This window comes from Oncorhynchus mykiss, chromosome 1 (assembly GCF_013265735.2).
Source record: "Oncorhynchus mykiss isolate Arlee chromosome 1, USDA_OmykA_1.1, whole genome shotgun sequence".
Taxonomy (NCBI): domain Eukaryota; kingdom Metazoa; phylum Chordata; class Actinopteri; order Salmoniformes; family Salmonidae; genus Oncorhynchus; species Oncorhynchus mykiss.
The window spans coordinates 32729627-32754855 of NC_048565.1; the positions used below are offsets into that span (position 1 = coordinate 32729627).

Here is a 25229-nt window from a genome sequence, read left to right on the forward strand (position 1 = left end):
ATAATTATATCTAAACCCTACCCATTTCCACAATTTATCTTGTTAAAATGTGATTTTAAACCTAACCCTAACTAATGAAGGCCAGGTTTGATGCGTTGGTCCACCAGACCATTTGGGCATAAGTGTCCGGGAATGAGATTAGTTGTAATGTGACTAACATGACTTCACTTCAGAGCGTATGCTCCCGAGTGGTGCAGCAGTCTAATGCACTGCATTTCAGTGCTAGAGGCATCACTACAGACCCTGGTTCAATCTCAGGCTGTATCACTACCGGCCATGATGGTGAATCCCATAGAGCGGCGCACAAAACATCATCCTTCAGCACAACATATCACCCTTTTTAAAGCACATGTTTATAACATATTCTGCATAATGGATTATGTCATATTTGACATTGGTGATAATGTCACACAGTTATGCCACATTTCTGAACCCTTTATAACATACCGTTATAGATGCTTTGTATCACATTTATGTAGAGTTTATGAATACTTTTTTTTAGCCTTTAACAAAATATTTGCTCCGGGTTTCAATCATATTTGCCGTCCCCTAGGCCTGCTATTTATGACTCGCCTGAGACCACTCAGAGTTATAACTACTGTACTGTAACTCAGCTCCAATCACATTCGCTCCAGACAGATGGAGCCCAGAGGATAACTAAAACACAATTTACTGCATGTCTTTATTTCTATCAGCCACAACAAGAATCCTCAGCACAAATAAAAAGCCATTTCCTGCTGCCTCTAATCGAACAAGGTTACTTCCTGTCCGCTAACGGAATGAGGTTGTTTGGTCCTTAGGCAGTGGTTCTGGAATGGGTTTGGGGTCTGTGCACGGAGGAGAGGGTTATACTGTGGCTAAGAACCTGTCTAAACGGATAGATGTGTTAATCTCAGCTGAAGGTTGATAATAGTTCCATGTTCTCACAAGCTTCGCCCCGAGCCCCATCCATCATTTACATTTATAATGATGTTAACATGCTAAATAAAATAATGATTACATTTGCAACATCATTAAACCTTTCCAAGAGGAGACACCCCAGAGAGGAGACAGAGTATGAACGAGAACGAGAGAGAGAGGAAGAGAGGGAGAAAGAGAGAGCCTTCTATTGCTCGTTGTGTAAGCAGCCTCTGTACCCACTAATGAGAAGGTTCCCTCAGTGAACTTGGCACAAACATAACAGCAGATGCCCTTCTTAACACATAGGGAGAGGGAGAGTAAAAGAGAGAAGGAGAGGGAAAGATAAATGGAGAGAGAAAAGGATTGTGATGGAGAGGGGTAGAGTGATGGAGAAGGGTAGAGTGATGGAGAGGGGTAGAGTGATGGAGAGGGGTAGAGTGATGGAGAAGGGTAGAGTGATGGAGTGGGGTAGAGTGATGGAGAGGGGTAGAGTGATGGAGAAGGGAAAGTGATGGAGAGGGGTAGAGTGATGGAGAGGGGTAGTGATGGAGAGAGTTAGAGTGATGGAGAGGGGTAGATTGATGGAGAGGGGTAGAATGATGGAGAGGGTTAGAGTGATGGAGATGGGTAGAGTGATGGAGAGGGGTAGAGTGATGGAGAGGGGTAGAGTGATGGAGAGGGGTAGCGTGATGGAGAAGGGTAGAGTGATGGAGAGGGTTAGAGTGATGGAGAGGGTTAGAGTGATGGAGATGGGTAGGGTGATGGAGAGGGGTAGAGTGATGGATAGGGGTAGAGTGATGGAGAGGGGTAGAGTGATGGAGAAGGGTAGAGTGATGGAGAGGGGTAGAGTGATGGAGAAGGGTAGAGTGATGGATAGGGGTAGAGTGATGGAGAGGGGTAGAGTGATGGAGAAGGGTAGAGTGATGGAGAGGGGTAGAGTGATGGAGAAGGGTAGAGTGATGGAGAAGGGTAGAGTGATAGAGAGGGAGATCTTTCTGCAGGTTGTGTGTGGTTGCTCTGTATTATTTATGTGTGTCAATATTTGCTGTGGGTGATGTGGGGTGTTTACAGTGTGGTCTGTGTGCTATTAAAATCACTTCCTGTAATTACAGGAGATTATCACTGCCTTACCTGAAATATTAATACATACAGCAGAAACTTTATGAATATTTATACAGACACACATAGCCACACTCTAGCATACACACACACACCTCTAAGCTGCATAAATCTACATTAATATTTCAGATGGGATTGAGCACTGAACATGACAGCGTGAATACAAATGCATGGTTGGATTTAATGAACACATGTATGACTGAGTTTGATCAGTTATCAGATAGCAATGCTGCTATATTTTGACTTATGCTCCAACTTTCCCTTTTTCATCTCCTCCCTCTCCCCCATCCCTCTCTCCTCATCCCTCCTGCCTCCCCCTCCTTCTGTCCAATCCCTGGGTGTGTAACATGACCTATTGCCATGGCTACAGCCAGCCATGACAGGACGAGATAACAGGTAGTTCAGTGATGCGTGACACCTCTCTGGGATGGAGGAAACACATAGAATTACAAAGACTAGAATAGAATATTGTGGGTCTAGTGCTTTGTCTCTATTGAAGTTACTTATATTTCTTGCCTGGAAGGCACTTTGAGATGTCACTGTATTTTAAAGTGTTCAAAATGGCCTTGTTGAAAAGCAGCTAATTTCATAGTGCTGTCAGTTTCTCTGGATATCCAGCAGCTATTGGACAAAGATGTGGGTGTGTGTGTGTGTATGTTTTGAAATTAATGTTACAATATCTGTACATTATAGGAACACCTGTAATTACAAAAGTACAATGATTAATGTTTTGCTTTAGCTTGAGATTAAGAATCAGTGGTAGTAGACACTTTGTAAGTGCTTTGTCTGTAAGTCAGATGTCTGTGTGTTGAAACTATACCTCCAGTTCCTGTTGATGCTATGTACAGTCTTACTTCTGCTAGCACATGATAGCAAAAGGAGGAAGAAGGATTGGGAAGCTTATATGGTATTACAGTTCAGGGACATCACCCTGGGCTGGGTGAACCTCATTAGGGGATACAAAGGGAAAACACAATCTTTTGAACTGAGTGTGTTACTTGCAAATTACTGTAAGTGTAAACTCTGGGTTGCAATCCGGCTTGCAATCCTTATTAAACAACCTAACCTCTGATCAGAGATGTTTCCTGTGGTCTCTTGTATGAACTTAGGGCAGACATCCCTTACAGTTTCCTCTCTCACTAGAAAATGTGTATTTTATCTGAATCTAGAGAAAGAGAATACAATTGCCAAAATCAAGCTCTAGCCATTAATGAATGAGAAAAAGGACACTTCAAAATGTGTCCTCTCCTGGCTTTTCTCTTCTTTCCTTTCCTTTCCTCTCCCTTCCTAACTATTTCTCTTTTCTCTACTTCTCATCTTAAAAGATACATGCATGCACACACGCACACCCACACACGGATGTAAACACACACACACACACACACACACACACACACACACACACACACACACACACACACACACCCACACACGGATGTAAACACACACGCACACCCACACCCACACAACCACGCACGGATGTAAACACACACACACACACACACATTTAGCACCCCTCCCCTCTGGTAACAGTGGTTTCTACTCTACTATGTCTCATAACCAGCCCACTGCAGAGAGATCCCTGTGAGCACGTGGAACATTTAGACAAAGCAAGGGAACATACTGTAGTTCACATCACAGGCTGAAGCACATACATTTATCATGAAATGAAGCATTGTTTGATGATAATATTGTATTACATAACTACTGATTTCTATATGATAGAGATGGAAGATTTGTGGAGGGGTGTATAGTAGTGAGTAGTATCTCATGCAACACCACCCCTCATGGGGTGACAGCTTACCACATGCTTCAGTTGCTGTGTGTGTAAATGTGTGGTTGTGTCTGTGTATGTGAATGTGAGTGTGTGTGTGTGTGTGTGTGTGTGTGTTTGTGCATGTGTGTATATATGAAGAACCAGGACCTCTCCCACTCACCATAAGCAGACAGACGGCTGATTCCGGCATGAGTTGGACGGCCATGATGGGGTCCTGTAGACTGACTGAAGTAAACCAGGTAAAACGACCAAACCGCCTCAACTAGAGAGACCTCTCCTCCTCTTCTTCTTCCTCACAGACCAGTCTTCACTTTGTCCTTACCCTCTGGTTGTTGTTTCTACTCTCTTTTTTCTCAGTAGAAAAACTCACTCACCTTCTTCATTCTCAACCAACCCCCTCGAGACCATCTCCAACTCGTCAGACTGAGGGAACACCGCTACCTCTCTTTCACACTTCACTCGTTTTATAACTATCTTTTTGTCCTGCTTGTCTTTGATCTCAGATAAAACCCTGTGTCCTTTTCAGTCTTGACCCTCCTCCTGTAGACCCCTCGCCCCCCTGCCAAAACCTCCTGGGATCCTTATACCTCAGGAGTACGCCCTCCTCTCTCCTTTTGTCCCCTCTTATCTCCCTTCGCTTCTCACAACACAAAACATGATCGGCAGAAATATGCTCCTCTCTTCTTTATCTCTTCTTTTGTTCCTCTTCAGTCCAAAGTTGTCTCTGTCTGTCTGTTCTGTCCTGGGACTGCTGTCTCTGCTCCAGAGGACCCCCTCTCTGGCTGTGATATTCCCCCACCTAAAGTGCTCCTTGCAGGGGTAGTAGCAGGAGCTCACAGCCTCTCTGTCAAACAGAGACCCAGGATACTGCAGCAGAGACGGAGCTCACACACACTCACTGATCCCTGCCTCATATCACAAAGCATGACACGAGCAGAAAAAGACTGAGGGAATGTGAGGTAGAGAGATAGAGATACATATAGAGGGAGATGAATAGGGAAGCAGCGAGTCACCGGTTAGAGATTTCCTCGCTGAGCAGAAAGGGTGGGAGAGAGAGAGAGAGAGGGAGAGAGGGAGAGAGAAAACAGACGTCACCTATCAACAACGGCAGAGAGTAGATCAGACGGTGCAAAGGAGCATGGGAGGTGGGCAAACACACCTCAGCTAGCTTAATGAATGGGGTGTGTATGTGTGTGTTCATGTTTGTATTAGTGCGTGGGTGTGAGTGTTTGTGTAACCCCCACTCTGGCCACAGAGTATCAACAAGCAACTGTGTTCCAGACAGATTTTTATAGATGACTGACAGCAGCATGGCAGATAAATAATTCAGATAAATCACTGTCTCAGTGTGGCTTTTGTTCTCTCTATGTGTGTGTCTGTGATTGTGTGTGTGTGTGGAGGGGTTGAGAGTAGAGAGAAATGTATCCAAACATGTAATTACACAGCCGGTCGGTCCCCCATAGCCTGCCTCTCTCTCTCTCTCTCTCTCTCTCTCTCTCTCTCTCTCTCTCTCAGGGCTAATTGGACCTCTAGAGGGCTTTTGAGAGACAAACCCTGATGATATCACTGCTACTGATGGATCACTACAGTAACCACACGTGACACAAGCATTGAATGAACCAGAGGACAAAAAAGAGTTCCGTAATGCAGTAAACAAGTGTAAGTGTATGAAGTGTAATTTTATATTTATTTCATTCAATTTTGCTAACGTTAGCTAGACCTACTAGTAGTTTGGTTGTGATAACATTAGTTGTCACAACTGATTTTTTGTTGTTGCCTCTACAACAGACAGCTATGTCGGTCTGCTAATACAGGACTACTAAAGGCCCAGTGCACTACTTTTGTTTGTATGCGGAAGACACATTTCAGTTGAATGCATTCAGTTGTACGACTGACTAGGTATAATCCTTTCACTTTCCCTTATTCATGTTTTTTTAAATTCAGATTTTTCAGGGGGTGCTGCAGCCCCCCCCATACTATATGCTCCAAAACATGGGGAAGTTATACTATTTTTAAACTAATACAATTGCTCAGAGAAAAAATGTATATATTTTTTACAAGTAGTACTTTAGATAGGTGTAGAGGTTATCGGCAAATAACATCTAACAAAATAAGATCTGCATTAACATTTCACTTCAAAAAAAACGTAATCCCAGTTTAAGGAACTGTATTGTGGCCTTCCATGACTTCCAGTTTCACTGGGATATAATAATTTGGTAAAACACATGTAAAATCCATTTGTCTTCCATCACCATGGGGAAAGACAAAGTAAGAGACAAATGGTTCTTTGACCTTCATAAATCAGGCAATGGGTACAAAACAAAAGCTAAAAAATAAATATATCACTTCCTACTATTAGGGCAATAATTAAGATACTTAAATCCATGCCAATAGGCTCTTTGGAAGGGTTACCAGAAAAAAAGCCTTAATTTAGATCAGACAATAATCTAAATGCCTTGAATTGGAACCAGGTGCTATATGATAGGAAAATAAAGGTCTTTAGTTGCACACACCAGCAGTGGGTTGAGTGTAAGAATAAGGCTGTAACGTAACAAAATGTGGAGAAGTCAAGGGGTCTGAATACTTTCCGAAGGCACTGTAAAATGTAGTGGCGATCTCAAATATTACAAAAACATGTAGGCAATGTACATTCCACATGCTAACTGCACTCCATGCTGTCAAGTAAGCACTGAAACGTTTACTCCACCTCTCAGATCCAGATACAGGGGTGGAGACTAGAATGCAATGAAAATGAAAGTAAAATTCTTCAAGTAAACAACATTTAAGAGCAAGGGGATTGGGAATATAATCCCTAACACAATAATACACGGTAAGAACCTACAAGTGTTATGATTAAAATAAATCATATTTGGAGTTATGAGATCTTTAGTTAGTGATTTCAGCTGCTACTTATTTTAACAAATAAGAGTGTTAAGAATGTTAGGTAAGTCATCATTATCAAGAGGCGAGTTTCTGCTCAGTAAAAGACACTGTCCCAGGGTAAACTAAATCAAAAAGTGTCAAGGAATGCTTTAATCAGTCTGATTTGTGTTTGCTGATATCTGAGTATTCATTCTGGTAGTTAAAACAAACGTTTTAGAACTTTAACTGGCATTTGTAACGCTCCGGATGTCGTGGGTGTGGAGTCAGACGCAGGAAACAGAGAGTGCAATACTGTGCTCTTTAATGCAATAACACAACACTGGGTGCTCAAAACCAAAATGCCCCAAACACGGGGGACGAAAATAGTACAGCAGAATACACGACCAGGAACAAACACGTTCCTCTACTACAGAACCGAAGGTCACAATAATTAATCACGCACAAAGAAACAGGCGGGCCAGCTGTCTAATAAAGCCCAACTAATCATCACAAACAGGCGCTACCAATAAACATACAAGGAGGGGGAGGAAAGACAATCAGTGGCAGCTAATAGGCTGGCGACGACGACCGCCGAGCGCCACCCGACCGGGAAGGGGAGCCACCCTCGGTCGGACTCGTGGCAACATTAAAGTCACCGACCCCTTGTCTTACCGGAGGCAGCCATTCTGTCTTGCCGATCCATTCTGCAGCCATTCTGTCTTGCCCATCCAGCTTGACAGAGCATGAGAGGATCTGCAGATAAGTAAGGGAGAAACTCCACAAATACAGGTGTGGCAAGCTTGTACCCAAGAAGACTTGAGGCTGTAATCACTACCAATGGGGCTTCAAATCAGTACTGAGTAAAGGTTCTGAATACTTAAGTAAATGTGCTATTTTTTTTCGTATTTTTTGTAAATCAGCAAACATTTTTAAAGCCTGTTTTGGCTTTGCCATTAATGGGTATTGGAGTCAAAAATACACAAAACTGATTGACATGCAGTGCCTTCAGAAAGTATTCAGACCTCTTAACTTCTTCCACATTTTGTTAGGTTATGGCCTTACTCTAAAATGGATTAAAGCGTTTTTTTTCCCCTCATCAATCTACACCCTACTACTTTCACAAAGATAGTAAAGCATCAACTTCATTCAAATTGCATTCAAAATGGATAATCCTGTTCAAGATTGACATAGACTTTAGTGAACCATCATTTTAGTCTGCTCTGTACTTGTACTGTAAGGCATTATATATATATATTTAAATGTATCTGTGGTAATCATTAACCACGTTTCCATCCACAGTTTTTATGAGAGTAAAGTCATACGTATCTTTCGGTACAATTATAGCTATGACAACGAGAAATGGCGGTGGAAACGCCTTGAAGCGCAAATATTGATATTATGACCATCACATCGAAGTAAACTTGGAGTCACATGATGATATGGTGTGTGGTCCTCCCAATACATATTGGGAAACCATGTAGTTTATTAGGCTACAGATGAAATAACTTACGATGAACAGTCATAGGGTGGTGAAAGTGCACGGAAACCTTGATGCCGCTTTCAAAAAAAGATTGAGGGTCTTATTCTGGTGACATGATGATCGATGATTGACTGCCATTTGACAAATAAAAATACTCTCACTCTTAATAATCTCATCATGTAGACTAGCTTACCTGCACAGCCTTCCGGCACTGTATCTGTCTGCGAGCAGTTGGCTAGATCGTACCAGTCAAGACCAGAGGAGGCACATTTGCTATTTAACTAAACAGTTTTTGTGACAAAACTATCGGTAGAGTTGAAAATGGGATAGAAACACATTGAACGTCAGATTTTTTTCGGTAGATGAAAACTTAAGTGAAAAAGTACATTTTGTGTGCAGTATATCATCACACACCGATTACTATCCACAACAAGTCTGTTTGGTGGAAACACCACTGGTGGGAAAATGGCCATCATTTCTTGATGCAGATTCGGGATATTCATGTGAAAATCTGTCTCCAAATGGATGGAAACTTAGCTTATATAGTACAATCAATAAATTGGATACTTTTCAAATAAAAACAGATGGCTAGTATAGTCTCAAATAGAACACAATTATGCATGCTACACCATCCCACTGCATTCAATGCCATCTGGTGGAGAAAATGTGTCAAGTCCTGACTGTACAACTTCAACATTTCTGTCTCCACCCTCCTCTGATGAACAAAATGAAGTGGAAACACCTAAGAGTCTGTAGTGAGAGTAAAATAAATTAAGTGAAGATTCCATTTAAATACAGGAGTGTTGCAGGGAACATAATTTCTTAAGCACGGTCACAGGTAAGGAACTCATAGCATAATGAATACAATGGAAACTCTATCTAATCTTATACACATAATAAGAATGCTACCATTATCAGGAGGTAAGTTGATGCACAGTAACGTAGTGCGGAGACTGTGCCATGGTAAACTAAATGATAACTCAACATTGGGCGGCAGGGTAGACTAGTGGTTAGAGCATTGGACTAGTAACTGGAAGGTTGTAAGTTCAAACCCCCAAACTGACAAGGTACAAATCTGTCTTTCTGCCCCTGAACAGGCCCACTGTTCCTAGGCCGTCATTGAAAATAAAAATTTGTTCTTAACTGACTTGCCTAGTTAAAAAAAGATACCTTGCATTGTTAAGGTACACTTAGAAAAAAGTGTTCCAAAAGGGGTCTTTGGTTGTCCCTATTTTAGGTAGAACACTTTTTGGTTCCATCTGAACCATGTCCATGGTTCCATCTGTGGAACGGGTTTGACATGGAACAGAAAATGTAGAGCACGAGGGGTTTTGACTAAACAAAAAACTAACTGTACTCCCATCTCCTGCCTGGTCATTTCTCCACAACACAAATGGTTCTACCTGTAACCAAAGGGGTTAAACCTGGAACCAAAAGGGTTATTGAAAGGGTTCTCCTATCGGGACAGCCGAAGAACACTTATGTTCTTGATATCACATTTTTTTTCTAAGAGTGTATGGAACAACCTTATAAAGGACAGTGTTAGCTACAGTAGTGTCTCAAAAAGGAGAACCAATACCATGTGACTTGATGAGATTTGATGCGACTTGACTTGATGTGGAACTTATTTGATGCAAACACTGAATGCCATTACAGATCATTTTGATTGACAGATGGACTGGTCAAGCCCGGCAGCAGTAATTGTTAACAACAGTCTGGAGAACTGGAAAGTGATTGGTGCAGGAGGGTTTGGACAAGTCCACAAAGCCAGACATGTGGTTTGGGGATTGGATGTGGCCATCAAGTTGCTACAATGTGATGATGGGTAAAATGTCTATACTTTAAACACTTGATTGTATGTCAATTAAATGAGTTTTATATTCCATTATAAACTGATTTGTCTTTCATGATGTGGTCAACCATTTTAGTTAAGACAATATTCCTGTGTTGCCCTCACTCTTTCTGTCCACCCCCTCCCTTGTCCTCTCCTTCCCACCGCTAACTTTATCCCAGCTCTAGCACTTCCCTGCATAATGAGGCAGAAATGTTGCGCAAGAGTACAAGCCCCCATGTGATAAGGATTCTTGGAGTGTACAAGGATTATCCCCCCAATTGCGGCCCTTCCATCCAGCTGGGTCTTGTGATGGAGTTCATGGAGAGGGGGACACTGGAATCCCTCCTGGACACCCTCTCTCTCCATCCACCTTGGCCCCACCCCCTTGCCTGTCGCTTGGCCCACCAGATCGCTCTGGGGATGAACTTCCTCCATTGCCTCATCCCACCCCTTCTGCATCAAGACCTGAAGCCCAATAATGTGTTGCTGGATAACAACCTTAATGCCAAGGCAAGTTCCAGGCTCCTGGTTCTGATTAGGCTTTAACTGGTGGGAACACGAGCATGAACTGAGGTTCAATAGCACTATTGCTTGTATTATTGAGGCAATATTATAATTATTATTATTGATATTACCATTAATTGATGATTAACTATTTCAACAAATATAGTTAGATGACATGAGTTATACTGCCAGTAATTGTAATGCATAAACCAAACATAAACTGAAGACTATCTCTCTCTGTCTCTGTGTCTCTCTCTCTTTCTCTCTAGCTTGCAGATTTTGGTCTGGCCAAGGTGTCCCACAGTGTTTCCAAGATGAGCAAAGAGTTCCCTGGGAATGCTGGGGGAACATCTAGTTACATGCCCCCTGAGGCTTTGGAAAATGTGTCATACAAACCCATTCGTGCCTTTGACATCTACAGGTACGTCACGAAATGCCTCAAGAATAATCGATATGGACATATATTACATTATAATGACTCTTTCTCTCTCTCTCACACACATTCTCTTCTTCAGCTATGGTATACTTCTGTGGTCCATCATCACTGGTCAGTCGAAGCCATATCCTGGTGAGTAACACATCTTCATGGTGCATTATACTCACATTCATTGCACTTTGCTATGCATAGTAACGTTACGTTATAGCCACACCGTGGCTGTACTAAATTCTACAGGGACTTCAGGTTACAAAAAAAAGAAGGTATGGGAACTGTTTAAAATATCTGAACATTATGAAGTGGATATGAACACACACGTACTACATGCTTGCTTACACATACGAACTTATACATACACACACCTGATCTCGCTCTCTTCTCTCACCCTCTCTTTTATTTTCTATTCTCTTCTCTCCCTCTCTATTGTTGAGAACTGTTTTATAATTTAATGTGTTTATTGTTTGTCTATCTTTTTTATGTATTTGTCTACAAATGTATATATTTTGACAAAAAGCAAGGGGAAGATATCAAAATAGGGGCATTAGGGAATAATAACATATTGTACGGAATACATTTGTACTGTAGTGAAGACGTCTCTAGAGTAATGCAAGGTCACTTTCATGATCATGTGAAACGTCAATTGCTATGGAAATGCTGGGATGTGTTTTTCAATTATGTTAAAGGTAATTATGATGCAACTATGATGGTGATACGATATGGATTACAATTATGAATATTAAGGCTATACACACACTACATGTTACACACATAGACACTCAAACATGCAAATTGGCAGAGTTATTATTTATTTGGACATCACAAATTATAGTCTTACTCTTATACAGACATCATACACACTCTCATTATATCATATCCAATATCATACACATCAACCTACTCAGATTTGTTACACACATCATTTGTCTCAATTTTCTAACATCTGTGGCATTGGCTCACAGGCAAACAGGCAAGGGAATAAAAAAAACATTGCTAGAACCTATTTCTTGAATTCTAAATATCAGACATTTGAAAGCTCTAGTTTCGACCTTCATATTACCACTGTTGGCAGTAACTTTACAAGCACTAATTATGGTCAAATTAGCCTGAGAATAGTATCTAGTTATGGTAAGGGGTGAAATACACATAGCTAGTTATAATTGTAACGGTTTGGCAGATTATAAAAAAAGAAGATCAGTCTTTACATGGCTAAAAGAAAAGGAATATAATATATATACTGTTTACAGGAAACTCACTCTACATGCTTAGATGAAGTTACGTGGAAAAGGGAATGGGGTGGTGAAATACTTTTCTGTCATGGACAAAGGAACTCAAAGGATGTGATGATATTAATTAACCAACATTTCAATCTGAATGTGCAGATAATCAGGAATTATTTGCAAGGAAGGTGGATTCTTTTGAATATGAAAGTGGACAAAATAGAGATTTGGCTCATTAATCTATATGGTCCAAATCAGGATGATCTACACTTCTTCAAAAACATGTATACCAACAAATGATCTAATCATTATGGTAGGAGACTCTAAAACAGTGTTAAGTACCTCAATGGACAGTAAGGTAATCACTGTACAAACTATCATCACCGTGCCCTTAAGGAAATCACAACTATTATGGACACATTAGAAATAGTAAATATTTGGAGACTAAAAAACCCCGACCTAGTGAGATATACATGGAGGAGACTTAATCAAGCTAGTCGTCTTGACTACTTTCTTGTCTGTTTCGCTCTTGCATCAAAGTTTTAAAAAGTTTTAATAGGAGACAGAATGCGATCGGATCATCATCTAATTGGCATTCACATAACTCTAGTAGATTTTCCACGTGGACAGGGATATTGGATATTTAATCAAAGATTACTGGAGGACAAGTTATTTTTAACTAAGACAAAATAATTTATAAATGTATTTTTCCAGTATAATATAGGTTCAGCATATGCCCTTATTGTTTGTACCTTCAGGGGTCATTCAATTCAATATTCATCAATAATTTAAAAAAAAGCAGTTTCTGGCTAAAGAAACAAGACTAACAAGACTAACTAATAGTACAGGTAGATAGCAATAAAAACGACACTACAGAGATACAAAATAAGTTAGAGGAAAAACAAAAAGAACTTGAGGAACTTATTCAAGAACAATCTAATGTAATCTATTACAAAATTAAAGCAAACGTGGAGATAATATGGAGAAAAATGCACAAAATTCTTCCTGAATCTCCAATACAGGAACGCTAACAAAAAGAATTTGCAGAAACTCGTTACTGAAGACGGAGTCATCTATGATTCTCCGAATTATATTTTAAAAGAGGAAGCTAATTATTTTAGGCAGATGTTTTCCGTCTCATCCTCTCACACTGAATGAAGATTAAGTTAATAAATAATATAAAAAATGTAAAATTAACAAATGTACAGAAAGATCAGTGCGAAGGCCAAATTACAGAGGAAGAACTTTGAGGCTATTAAATCCTTTCAGTCTGGAAAAACCCCAGGGCTTGATGGCATACCGGTAGAGGTATATCAAATATTTTTGGATATACTAAAAGCTTCATTGTTAGATTGTTTTAACTACTCCTATAGAACAGGTCTGTCAGGTACTCAGCAGGAAGGTCTAATTTCTCTATTATTAAAATAAGACCTAGATGGCAAATAAAAAAAACTGGAGGCCTCTTACACTTCAATCTTGTGATGCAAAAATACTAGCAAAATGCATAGCACTCAGAATTAAAAGGGTTTTACCAGATATTGTTCATCCTGATCAGACAGGTTTTTTACATGGACGATACATTGGAGATAATATAACTACTAGAAATAATAGAACATCATGAAACATATAAGAAGCCAGGAATGGTATTTATAGCAGATATTGAAAAGGCATTTGATAAAGTAATATTGGATTTTATTTATAAATGCCTGGATTTTTTCAATTTCAGTAATTCCCTTATAAAATGGGTAAAAATAATGTATAGCAACCCCAGGTGTAAACGAGTAAATAACGGCTACTTCTCAGTGAGTTTTGAATTGTCAAGAGTAGTTAAACTAGGGTGTCCACTGTCACCATATCTATTCGTTATGGCCATCGAAATGCCAGCTATTAAAATCAGATCCAATAACAACATTAGAGGATTAGAAATCCAAGGCTTAAAAACAAAGGTGTCCATGTATGCCGATGACTTAAGTTTTATGTTAAATCCGCAAGCTAGATTAGATCCCTGCAATGTCTCATTAATCTCTCTGGGATATGTGGGACGCTAGCATCCCACCTGGCCAAAAGCCAGGGAAAAAGCCAGGGAAAATTCAAATAAATTACTATAAAAATCTAACTTTCATTATATCACACATGCAAGATAGCAAATTAAACCTACACTTGTTGTGAATCCATGCCAGATTTCAAAAAGGCTTTTCGGCGAAAGCAAACGATGCTATTATCTGAGGATAGCACCTCTGTGAACAAAGAGAGAGAAGCATATTTCAACCCTGCAGGCGCGACACAAAACGCAGAAATTAAAATAGAATTCATGCCTTACCTTTGACAAGCTTCTTTTGTTGGCACTCCAATATGTCCCATAAACATCACAAATCGTCCTTTTGTTCGATTAATTCCGTCGATATATATCCAAAATGTCAATTTATTTGGCGCGTTTTATCCAGAAAAACACCAGTTCCAACTTGCTCAACGTGACTACAAAATATCTCAAAAATTACCTGTAAACTTTGCCAAAACATTTCAAACTACTTTTGTAATACAACTGTAGGTCTTTTTTTAACGTAAATAATCGATAAAATTGAAGACGGGATGATCTGTGTTCAATACAGGAAGAAAACAAACTGAAGCATGCTTTCTGGTCATGCGCCTCTATCTAACAGTACACTTCAAGTGACCCTCGTTCAAGATGGTCGTACTTCTTCATTACACAAAGGAATACCCTCAACTAATTTCTAAAGACTGTTGACATCCAGTGGAAACGATATGAACTGCAAGAAGGTCCCTTAGAAATCTGGATTCCCAATGAAACCCCATTGAAAAGAGAGTGACCTCAAAAAATAAAAAATCTGAATGGTTTGTCCTCGGGGTTTCGCCTGCTAAATAAGTTCTGTTATACTCACAGACATGATTCAAACAGTTTAAGAGACTTCAGAGTGTTTTCTATCCAAATATACTAATAATATGCATATCTTATCTTCTGGGCATTAGTAGCAGGTAGTTGAATTTACATTACTTTGCAGCTTACCTATAAAATGGGCTGATGGTGAAGTACACATACTCGGTATTCATTTCACAAAAGATATAAATAAGCTCTCCACAATGAATTTAAATAGAAAACTTGTAAACATAGACAAGATCCTGCTACCATGGAGAGGTAAATACCTGTCTATTTATGGAAAAATTGCCCTGATTAACTCCTTAGTCATATCTCAGTTTACTCACTTACTTATGGAGCTGCCTACTCCCGATGATTCGTTTTTCAAATTATATGAGCAAAAATAGTTTGCTTTATCTGGGACGCTAAACCAGACAAAATAAAATGAGCCTATCTATATAATGAATTTAAAATGGGTGGGTTGAGATTATTAAATATAAAAGCACTAAACCTCTCTCTAAAAGCTTCACTCATTCAAAAGTTTTATTTGAACCCTAAATGGTTCTCGAGTAGATTACTAAGAAAAGCTCATCCATTGTTTAAAAATGGCCAAGAGTACAACCAATTGATTACAGCATTGCCCCAAAAATGGAGGAGGCGGGTGGCAGCGGGAGGAGGTAGGGAAATGGTCTGTCTGCCCAATATAAAGGATCAAAAAACTGGCGGAGGAATAAAAATAGCATAAATAGGAAAGTATACCAAACATCATATCATAGTTGAAAGATATGTGTTGTGTAGAAATACGAAGTGGGTGACCAGCAGAGGTAGATGGGATGGGCTGAGGGAAGCTGAGGGTTGGTTTGTGGAATTGGAGACAAGTGGGAGTGGAGTTGCTGTGTGAGAGAGAGAATGATGGTCAAAAGATAAAATAAAGAGAATGATGGTCAGAAAAGTCCAAATAAAACATAATAAAAGTACATTTGAATGACACTAAGTGGCAGTGTTTTTACAACTAATGCCGGTTTGCCAGAGGCTGATGCCGTGCAGGTGTTTGTACACATGCATATACACACACTCTCATTCAAATAAACACATACAAGAACACACACATACATGCAACAGTGCCAGACATGCACACAAACATATAAAGTAGGCATTGCTGTTATGATTTCAGTTGTCCTTGATGTCCTTTGTTTTAAATGTATATATTTTTTGCATTGTTGTTTGCTGTTTTCTTCTGTCTTTTCCTTTTTTCTCTTTTGTTCATTCTCTTGGTTTTTAGTGCATTGGGGGGTTCTTGGGGGGGGGGGGGGGGGACTGTGGGAGGGGTCTCAAATGGTTGAGGGACAGCTATTGGGGAACTGTTGGGGGATCTTGGAGGGTTCAGGTTTCACAAGATTGTGATCATGAAAAAGGTTTTTAAAATAAAATAATAAAAAATAATAAAAAAAGTTACATTATACTGTACCACATAGACAATAATAACTGTTCAGAAACATTACATCTACAAGTACATTCAGAGAGAAATATGGCAGGACTGTTTAAGACTTCTTGGAGCACCTTACCTTTACTCTTCAATCTCTTCTAGATGTCCATGCCAGAGAGTTCAGCAGGTTCTGTTTTCTCATCAAAGACAGAGGACAGAGGCCTTCCCTGGAGGCAGTGGACAAAGAGCAGGTCGAGGGGCTAGGGGACCTGGTGGAGCTCATGAAGAAGTGCTGGGACCATGAGCCCTCTAAGAGACCCCCCTTCAAGGGTAAGAGTACAGGAGTGTAGTTGGAATATTCATTTTTTTTATCACATAGGGTAGCTATACTCATCCAGTTAGGATTGTGTACATCTTGATTGTCATAACATAAGCATGTGTGTCTTTATTTAAGAGTTTTACACATCACTGATACATGTCGTTTGGAACTCTTCCTGTTTATTTTTCAGAATGCTTCCTTGTGACAGGAAGAGTGTTTGAGAAGCACAAGAAGGGGATACAGGATGCCGTCAATCAAGTGCTGCTAAAACTGGTACAGAACAAGACACTAAAGCTATGTTCTGCTATGTACACTACTGTACCACTCAGAATAAAAAAATGTATTTGTCATGCATTTAAGTGGTAATGCTTATGTGGGCATTGGAACATAGCATACTAATAACTGTCTCCTCCTTATTCTACTCTTCCCTCTATCATACCCTCTCTCTAGAACTTGGGAAGTGTGGAGGGAAGTAAAACATCAGGTGTTGGCACCCCCCGTGTATCTGCAAGTTCAAAGCCACCTGGTATAACACTTTATAACAATTAATACTACTATTGAACTTAGTATCCAAGTATTGACTTGATTGAGTTCACCTAAATCATAGACCAAATATAGAATGTTGACCTTGCTTCCACAGCATGTCCAAAAGACAAGGTGAATATCTCTGCTGATGTGAAGACTGGTCCACTCCCTCCAACACAGGTAAGTGAATTTGGCCTTCACTGAGATGCATCTATGGCTTGATGAGAAAACACTGAATAATATTGCCAACATAACTCTTGGTCTGCTCATATCCTGTAAACAGTGGCAGATTTAGGTATAGGCGACATGGGCAGCCGCCCAGGGCGGCGTCTTGCAAAAACATTCGGAATGGTGACATTTGCACGATCGGTTTTCTATCGCTCATTTGCACCTCACGTCAATGATATGTCACCGTGTGGGAATGTGGGTCAATTAACCTTGTTGGAGTGGTGGCCCTGATTCTAATTTGTGAGCAAGGCAGGCTACTGCCTGGGAAGGTCTCCCACTCAGAAGTACAAGATGAAGAGGGGGCGGGGGTAGGTTGACCTCAGATCTCCCTACTGGAAGACAGAGGTTGGGGGAGCAGGGGAATCTATCAAATAGCACACCTCTAACTTTGTACAGTACTAATGCAATTAGTAATGCAATTAATTGTGCAATTAGTTATGCAATTTAGTTTGTGTGTTTTTTTGTTTGAAGTGCAATAGTGTAATAATCAGATTCTCGTCTTTATAAGTGTGTTATTCTATTTGTGCATTTGTGTGATATAGGATTTGTGCAATTTAGTTTTATTTGTGTGATTTTTGTTAGCAATAGGGTAATAGAGTAATAATTTTATTCTCTTTTTTATTTGTTCTTATATACTTGTCACACACACACTGACCATTATTTGCGTTGTTTGTTTCTATGTTTTGTTTGGTCAGGGTGTGATATTAGTGGGCATTCTATGTTGCATGTCTAGTTAGTCTGTTTCTATGTGTTTTTGCCTGATATGGTTCTCAATCAGTGGCAGGTGTTTGTCATTGTCTCTGATTGGGAACCATATTTAGGTAGCCTATTTTGTATTGTGGTTTGTGGGTTATTGTCTATGTGATGTTGCATGTTTTCACACAGTATTGATAGTGGTCACGGTCGTCAAATTATTTTGTTCATTTGTTTAGTGTTCGTCGTGTTCTTTCATCTACATTAAAATAATCTATTCTCCTCACTCAGAAGATCGTGACAATACTACAAGTCTTATTTTGTATATATTTTCATATTTACATCGTTTTAAATGTTATGATTGTTTATTTGTGTTGTTCCAAATGTCTGATTAAAAATTACAGTTAGTGGGGAGGGGCTAAATGTATAAAGGCTCGAGGCCAGACCCAGATGCAGCTACAGGATGCAGATGGTTTGAGTATTAGATATGTATTACTTCCAAAAGGGTAAGCAAGAGAATGGTCATGGACAGGCAAAAGGTCAAAACGAGTTCAGAGTCCAGGAGGTTAAGAGTGGCAGGCAGGCTCGAGGTCAGTGCAGGCAGACTGGTCAGGCAGGTGGGTACGGAGTCCAGAAAACAGGCAAGCGTCAAAACCGGGAGGACAGGGAAAAAGGAGAATAGCAAAAGCAGGAGTACGGGAAAAACACACTGGTTGACTTGAAACAGACAGGACGAACTGGAACAGAGAGACAGGAAACACAGGGATAAATACACTGGGGAAAATAAGCGACACCTGGAGGTGGTGGAGACAATCACAAGGACAGGTGAAACAGATAAAGGTGTTACAGTACAGAAGTTTAATATGTTATAATTATTTATTTGTGTTGTTACAAATGTCTGACAAAAAAATACAGTTAGTGCAGAATGGTGCTTCTTGGGGCTGTAAGGCTGCTCATATTATGGTTTTCAAACATATCAATTGTGATTTTGTAAATTGCTTTAATTTCTGCTTACTGTAGGATGTGGCTGATGGCTTGTCCTCAAAACCAATCGACAAAGGTAAAATAATAATTTAATTATCTCTCGTCTCCTCTCTCTCTGCTCTTCCCTTACTCTCTATATCTCTCACTTCTCTTAACTTCCAATCATATGAGTGTGAGAACAGCTTGTCAAATAGATCAGATATGAAAAACAGAGTTATTTGCACTCCTTGTATTTCTCCAGGTACATTAGAAAAATGTCAATACTTGTAAGTGAAAGTCCAGTGAATTTGCAGTCATGCATACTCCAAAAATGTTTTGAACTTTTCATAAATCAACGTTTTGGTCAATAGACTGAAAAAAGTCTGGACACCTTTACTTTTTATAACCTCAGACAGGATGTGATCCATATAGACAAAATATAATTGCTATTACATGCATATGGTCCCTTGCAGCTTTTGCCCATTTGTCATTATATGTTGTCCTATCTGTCTGTCCTGTCTGAATGTCCTGTTTGACAACCCACGTCACTGCATGGGAAATATCCCTTGATGTGATTTTGTTGTTGTGCAGAAAGTCATGTCTGATGGAGTCAGGCACAGATGAGACTAATCAAAAGGAAAAGTGGCTAAATCAACCTTTTCCAAAGCTCTGCTGAAACACTAGCCAGGATCAATCTGCAGTCATGGAGACAAAGCAGTATGGTAATGTAACCTGCCTTGTTTGCGTGGGATACATGCTGAAATATTACTGAACTAGTGTTGTAAGAAGATACTACAAAATAATGGAACTAAATAATTACTGTAATTGACCAGTTTCACACTGAGAGGCGTGATGAATAAATAGATGACCTAAAGTCAGGAGTCTATCAATCTGCAAGACAACAGTATGCATATTACTGAGGAAATATTCATATTGGAAAATATGGCATGCTCAACTCTTAAAAAAAAAAAGATTTGTTTGGTGCTGATATGAAATGCATTTTAATAACTCAGATTGTGACTACTGAATGTCATTTTCATTCAGGAAACAATTCTGATGCAAGGTCTTTCTTAAGTCATGTTTGTCAGATGATGCCGAAAGAAAAACTTCTGTGTTTCGGTCTCACCTGTATAGTCCTGTACATTCACGGTTAGATTCACTGAAAATCAATCATTCTTTAAGGTTGTTTGAATAACAAATGTTCTCTAACCCAGGTGCCCAATTTGTGGATGATAACATGGAACAACTTGTTCAAAGGATTACCCTGGTGATGCCAATAGCAGATGGCCTGTACCAGAAGAAAATTATCCATTATGAGGATTACTCTGAAATCACTGCGGCCCAAACCAGTATGGCAAAGATGAGAAAGCTATATGTGGCCCTGCAACAAGGAGGAGCGGTGGCTAAATCAGCCTTTTACCAAATTCTACTGAAACAACAATCTCTTCTAGTCAAAGAACTGGGTAAACTCCTCTCTCCTCTTTTGGTATCATACGTATCTATCAGTAAAATATATGTGTATTCCAGTCCCTGCTCCCCTGGAATCAGCTGTAATGTTGATTATCTATCATGAGTTTGAATGGAGAAGGTGATGGTTTGTTATGGGGCTGCAATGTCCCCCCTAGCCACCCTGTAATTCTAAACCCTGCACACAACTGATTATTTCCCTTTGTTTTCCTATATGACTACAGGTGGGGTTGTCCAGAAATGAAGTCATAACTTGAGCGGCTTCTACAGTCTTGGTCTGGACTCACTTTTTTTCAAATCTCACACATTACCTCAGAAATATTGGTCCTTTCACACCAGTTGTCAAACAACAATTTGTAACAAAATAAATACAGGAAAAATATTGAATCACGTCATGTCTTTTCCTGGTTGCTTAAGTGTTCAGACTGCCTACCGAAGACAGCGAACTAGGACCCGGACTGGAATTTGCCAACAGACAGGAGAAGTCATACAAAAACCTTGACATCTGAATCTTTAATGGTTTTACTATATAAGATTTTGAAAACCAGTGTGTGTGAATCACAGGAGGCTGGTGAGGAGGTGACGGCGCATAGTAAGGACTGGAATGGAGGAAATGGAATGCCGTTACATTCATTCCGTTCCAGCCATTACTATGAGGTCGTCCTCCCCAAATAAGGTGCCACCAGCCACCTGTGGTGGGAATGCTGCAAATGTCTCACCATTATGCCTTAAACATACCTGGAAACATATTAATAAATAAATGTTGATCCAATACTACATCTGTGAAATATAAGAGTTTGTCAATGTGGTGAGTGTTCAGGTCCAGGTGGTGGATAGGATACATTTTTACACAGTGTAAAGTTGCTCTTTATTCTACAGAAAATCACTGTGTAAACACACACCATCCCTACATTATGTCAGTATTCACAAGCAGCACATGGAGAATATCCTTTGCTATTTTAATGTTCTTGTTTTTTAATATGTGGTATATCTGCATGTTTTGTGATTCCTGCATAAGTAATTGCCTCTGAGGACAAAGTTATCTGTATCTAAATCTGACCTGTATTAACTCTGATCACCACTAGATGGTAGTCACTGACCAGATTATGTAGAATTACATTTCTATCCAGAAAAGTAAATGTGCATTTGGTATAGAATAGATATGTTTTATTTGGTGAAGCCTGTAGACCTGAGACCAGTGGGGTAGATGGCAAAGCAGGATCAATTATTTCTGAGATAGACCAACGTGCTCTGAATAAAACATGTGATTACATGTCTGTATATAAAGTCTTAACTCTGCACTTGGAAGTCCACGCCCTCTGATTCAGATAAAAAGGGGTGGAGAATGTAAAGAGAAAACCGAAAGTAAAAATCTGAAGAAAAAGTTTTTGAGACAAAGAGTTACTGGGAGTTATCTGTCCAACACAGACATATTGTAAGTACCTGGGTGTAATGGGTAAAATAAAGATTGCCAATGTGTCAATATGGTTGACTCCATATTTTTGCTCGTAGTAAAGTTGTATTAATTTAATATTTTTATATTTGACCCATTCTAGTGATCTACAATGGCCACACCAGTTCCACAGCGGCTGCTGGCTACCCTAGAAAAACTAGACAAGGCTACATTTGAGACCTTCCAGTGGAACCTGATGGAGGAAACACTCGAAGGCTTCAATCCCATGTCAATCGCCAGTCTAGAGGATGCTAGCAGGCACAAGACAGTGAGTAAGATGGTGCAGGCCTACAAGAAAGAAGGTGCTATGAAAATCACACAGAAGATCCTGGAGAACATAGGAATGATTGATCTAGCAGATAAGTTAAAGACCGAGGGCAAAAAAGGTAATTCAGAATTAACTGATTACAAATTCTGTATGCAACAAATGTACTTTCATTTGTGCATTTTAATCATTCTTCCACATACTGTAAAGTTGATTATAGTAAATATGTAAATGTCTATTGTTGATAGTTGAACATTGAAAGGCAGTTTCCAGGACACAGATAATTAAAGCTACACCTGAACTAAAAATAATTTTCAATTGAGATTCTCCATTGTTATTGCTTTTTATTCCAGAAGAAGGCTTCTAATCTGTGCTCAGGAAGCTGCCCCTGAATGTCGGCCTACTTGTGCAATGAAGTAAAAGCAGTTCTGCATGCCATACGTCAATATGTGCTCTATTTAACTCAGGCTACAAATACAGAACATGTATTGGATGTTGATTCTTTACAAACAATGTCATGGAGAGTCTTTCTCTCTTGCCAGATCAAGATGCTACTCCCCAATCTAGCCAGGATCAATCTGCAGTCATGGAGACAAAGCAGTATGGTAATGTAACCTGCCTTGTTTGCATGGGATAAATGCTGAAATATTACTGAACTAGTGTTGTGTAAGAAGATATTTCAAAAAATGGAACTAAAACATGACTGTAATTGACCAGATTCACACTGAGAGGCGTGATGAATAAATAGATGACCTAAAGTCAAGAGTCTATCAATCTGCAAGACAACAGTATGCATATTACTGAGGAAATATTCATAATGGAAAATATGGCATGCTCAACTCTTTAAAAAAAAGCTTTGTTTGGTGCTGATAGGAAATGCATTTTAGTAACTCAGATTGTGACTACTGAATGTCATTTTCATTCAGGAAACAATTCTGATGCAAGGTCTTTCTTAAGTCATGTTTGTCAAATGATGCCAAAAGAAAATCTTCTGTATTACGGTCTCACCTGTATAGTCCTGTACATTCACGGTTAGATTCACTGAAAATCAATCATTCTTTAAGGTTGTTTGAATAACAAATGTTCTCTAACCCAGGTGCCCAATTTGTGGATGATAACATGGAACAACTTGTTCAAAGGATTTCCCTGGTGATGCCAATAGCAGATGGCCTGTTCCAGAAGAAAATGATCCATTATGAGGATTACTCTGAAATCACTGCGGCCCAAACCAGTATGGCAAAGATGAGAAAGCTATATGTGGCCCTGCAACCAGGAGGAGCGGTGGCTAAATCAGCCTTTTACCAAATTCTACTGAAACAACAATCTCTTCTAGTCAAAGAACTGGGTAAACTCCTCTCTCTCCTCTTTTGGTATCATACGTATCTATCAGTAAAATATATGTGTATTCCAGTCCCTGCTCCCCTGGAATCAGCTGTAATGTTGATTATCTATCATGAGTTTGAATGGAGAAGGTGATGGTTTGTTATGGGGCTGCAATGTTCCCCCTAGCCACCCTGTAATTCTAAACCCTGCACACAACTGATTATTTCCCTTTGTTTTCCTATATGACTACAGGTGGGGTTGTCCAGAAATGAAGTCATAACTTAAGCGGCTTCTACAGTCTTGGTCTGGACTCACTTTTTTTCAAATCTCACACGTTACCTCAGAAATATTGGTCCTTTCACACCACTGTTGTCAAACAACAATTTGTAACAAAATAAATGTAAAAAAAAAAAAAAATGAATCAGACCATTTCTTTTCCTGGTTGCTTCATTGTTCAGATTGCATACCGAAGACAGCGAACTAGGACCCGGACTGGGATTTGCCACCAGACAAGAGAAGTCATACAAAAACCATCTTTAATAGTTTTACTCTATAAGATTTCGAAATACAGTGTGTTGGAATCACTTGAAACTGGTGATGAGAGGACGGCTCATACTAAGGGCTTGAATGGAGGAAATGGAATGGTATCAAACAGATTGATCTGTCCATTCATTCTGTTCCAGCCATTACTATGAGCTCGTCCTCCCAAATTAAGGTGCCACCAGCCACCTGTGGTGGGAATACTGCAAATATCTCACCATTATGCCTAAACATACCTGGAAACATTTTCATTTGAAAAAAAAAAAAAAGTTGATCCAATACTACATCTGTGAAATATAAGAGTTTGTCAATGTGGTGAGTGTTCAGGTCCAGGTGGTGGATAGGATACATTTTTACACAGTGTAAAGTTGCTCTTTATTCTACAGAAAATCACTGTGTAAACACAAATCATCACTACATGTGCACTTTATAACTGTGTCAGCTTGGAGAGCAGCGCATAGAGACCTCTCTTTTAATGTGGAACTGAAAGCATTTTAGCAACAGGACATCTTATTCAAATCTTTTTTATACACCCCCATTTTCTTGAAAGCGAGCACTTAGATACATGGTCATTTTCACATTTTCATGAAGTCTTTGAATGTTTGGGAATTATGTATACTAAAGAATTTGTGAAAATTCAAAAGCAATATTGAGTGGGAAAGTGGCCACGGGTTTGGACAATTAATAGACACTGCAGCAAATAAAACCTAATAAAAACATCTGTCTCGTCCAGGACTGGAGTCCACGCAGACCGTTGCTCCATAGCCAATCTGAATATCCACATTACAGCCTTATTCTAAAATTGATCAAATATTTTTTTTCTTCATTCTACACACAATTCCCCAAATTAACAAAGCGAAACAGTTTTTTAGAAATGTTTGCAAATGTATTACAAACAAAAACAGAAATACCTAACTTACATAAGTATTCAGACCCTTTGCTATAAGACTCAAAATTGAGCTCAGGTGCATCCTGTTTCTATTGATCATCCTCAAGATGTTTCTATAGCTAGATTGGAGTCCA

The 25229-nt window shown here is 39.5% G+C and overlaps 3 protein-coding genes across 9 annotated transcripts in view; 2 read left to right on the forward strand and 1 right to left on the reverse strand.

The window, feature by feature from the left end:
• LOC110532201 (FERM domain-containing protein 4A) overlaps nt 1-4823 on the reverse strand; it is a 204184-nt gene extending 199361 nt beyond the window's left edge. The window contains exon 1 of the mRNA XM_036975949.1: nt 3957-4823. Coding sequence (XP_036831844.1) covers nt 3957-4001 — 45 coding nt within the window. The 5' untranslated portion in view covers nt 4002-4823. The remainder of the gene's footprint in view (nt 1-3956) is intronic.
• LOC110521454 (receptor-interacting serine/threonine-protein kinase 3) lies at nt 3893-21399 on the forward strand. 6 transcript variants are annotated; one of them, XM_021599015.2, is made up of 13 exons: nt 3893-4035; nt 5312-5455; nt 9795-9963; nt 10152-10482; nt 10746-10897; nt 10992-11044; nt 16593-16760; nt 16940-17022; nt 17200-17275; nt 17390-17454; nt 19216-19255; nt 20373-20621; nt 20850-21399. In XM_021599015.2, the coding sequence occupies exons 3-13, from the start codon at nt 9812-9814 to the stop codon at nt 20867-20869; spliced, it is 1389 nt and encodes a 462-aa protein (XP_021454690.2). In that variant the 5' UTR covers nt 3893-4035; nt 5312-5455; nt 9795-9811; the 3' UTR covers nt 20870-21399. The 6 variants fall into 6 exon arrangements, 5 of the variants coding, with proteins under 5 accessions (XP_021454690.2, XP_021454708.2, XP_021454682.2 ...); XR_002473150.2 differs by lacking the exons at nt 3893-4035; nt 5312-5455 and adding exons at nt 6494-6626; nt 19750-19880; XM_021599033.2 differs by lacking the exons at nt 3893-4035; nt 5312-5455 and adding an exon at nt 6494-6626 and having other exon boundaries at nt 16638-16760.
• A 420-nt stretch (nt 21400-21819) lies between these two features.
• Nucleotides 21820-24134, forward strand: LOC110521475. 2 transcript variants are annotated; one of them, XM_021599053.2, is made up of 5 exons: nt 21820-22060; nt 22182-22464; nt 22886-22948; nt 23440-23688; nt 23919-24134. In XM_021599053.2, the coding sequence occupies exons 2-5, from the start codon at nt 22191-22193 to the stop codon at nt 23936-23938; spliced, it is 606 nt and encodes a 201-aa protein (XP_021454728.1). In that variant the 5' UTR covers nt 21820-22060; nt 22182-22190; the 3' UTR covers nt 23939-24134. The 2 variants fall into 2 exon arrangements, with proteins under 2 accessions (XP_021454728.1, XP_021454736.1); XM_021599061.2 differs by having other exon boundaries at nt 22166-22464; nt 23919-24067.
• Nucleotides 24135-25229: the final 1095 nt, after the last annotated feature.

Bases quoted from the DNA above. Each gene is read 5' to 3' on its own strand.
- LOC110521454 (XM_021599015.2), top strand. From the start codon at position 9,812: ATGGACTGGTCAAGCCCGGCAGCAGTAATTGTTAACAACAGTCTGGAG. The intron at 9,964-10,151 runs GTAAAATGTCTA...ACTTTATCCCAG, and splicing joins TTGCTACAATGTGATGATGG to CTCTAGCACTTCCCTGCATA. The intron at 17,276-17,389 runs GTATAACACTTT...TTGCTTCCACAG, and splicing joins TGCAAGTTCAAAGCCACCTG to CATGTCCAAAAGACAAGGTG.
- LOC110521475 (XM_021599053.2), top strand. From the start codon at position 22,191: ATGGCCACACCAGTTCCACAGCGGCTGCTGGCTACCCTAGAAAAACTA. The intron at 22,465-22,885 runs GTAATTCAGAAT...CTCTCTTGCCAG, and splicing joins AAAGACCGAGGGCAAAAAAG to ATCAAGATGCTACTCCCCAA. The intron at 22,949-23,439 runs GTAATGTAACCT...TCTCTAACCCAG, and splicing joins CATGGAGACAAAGCAGTATG to GTGCCCAATTTGTGGATGAT.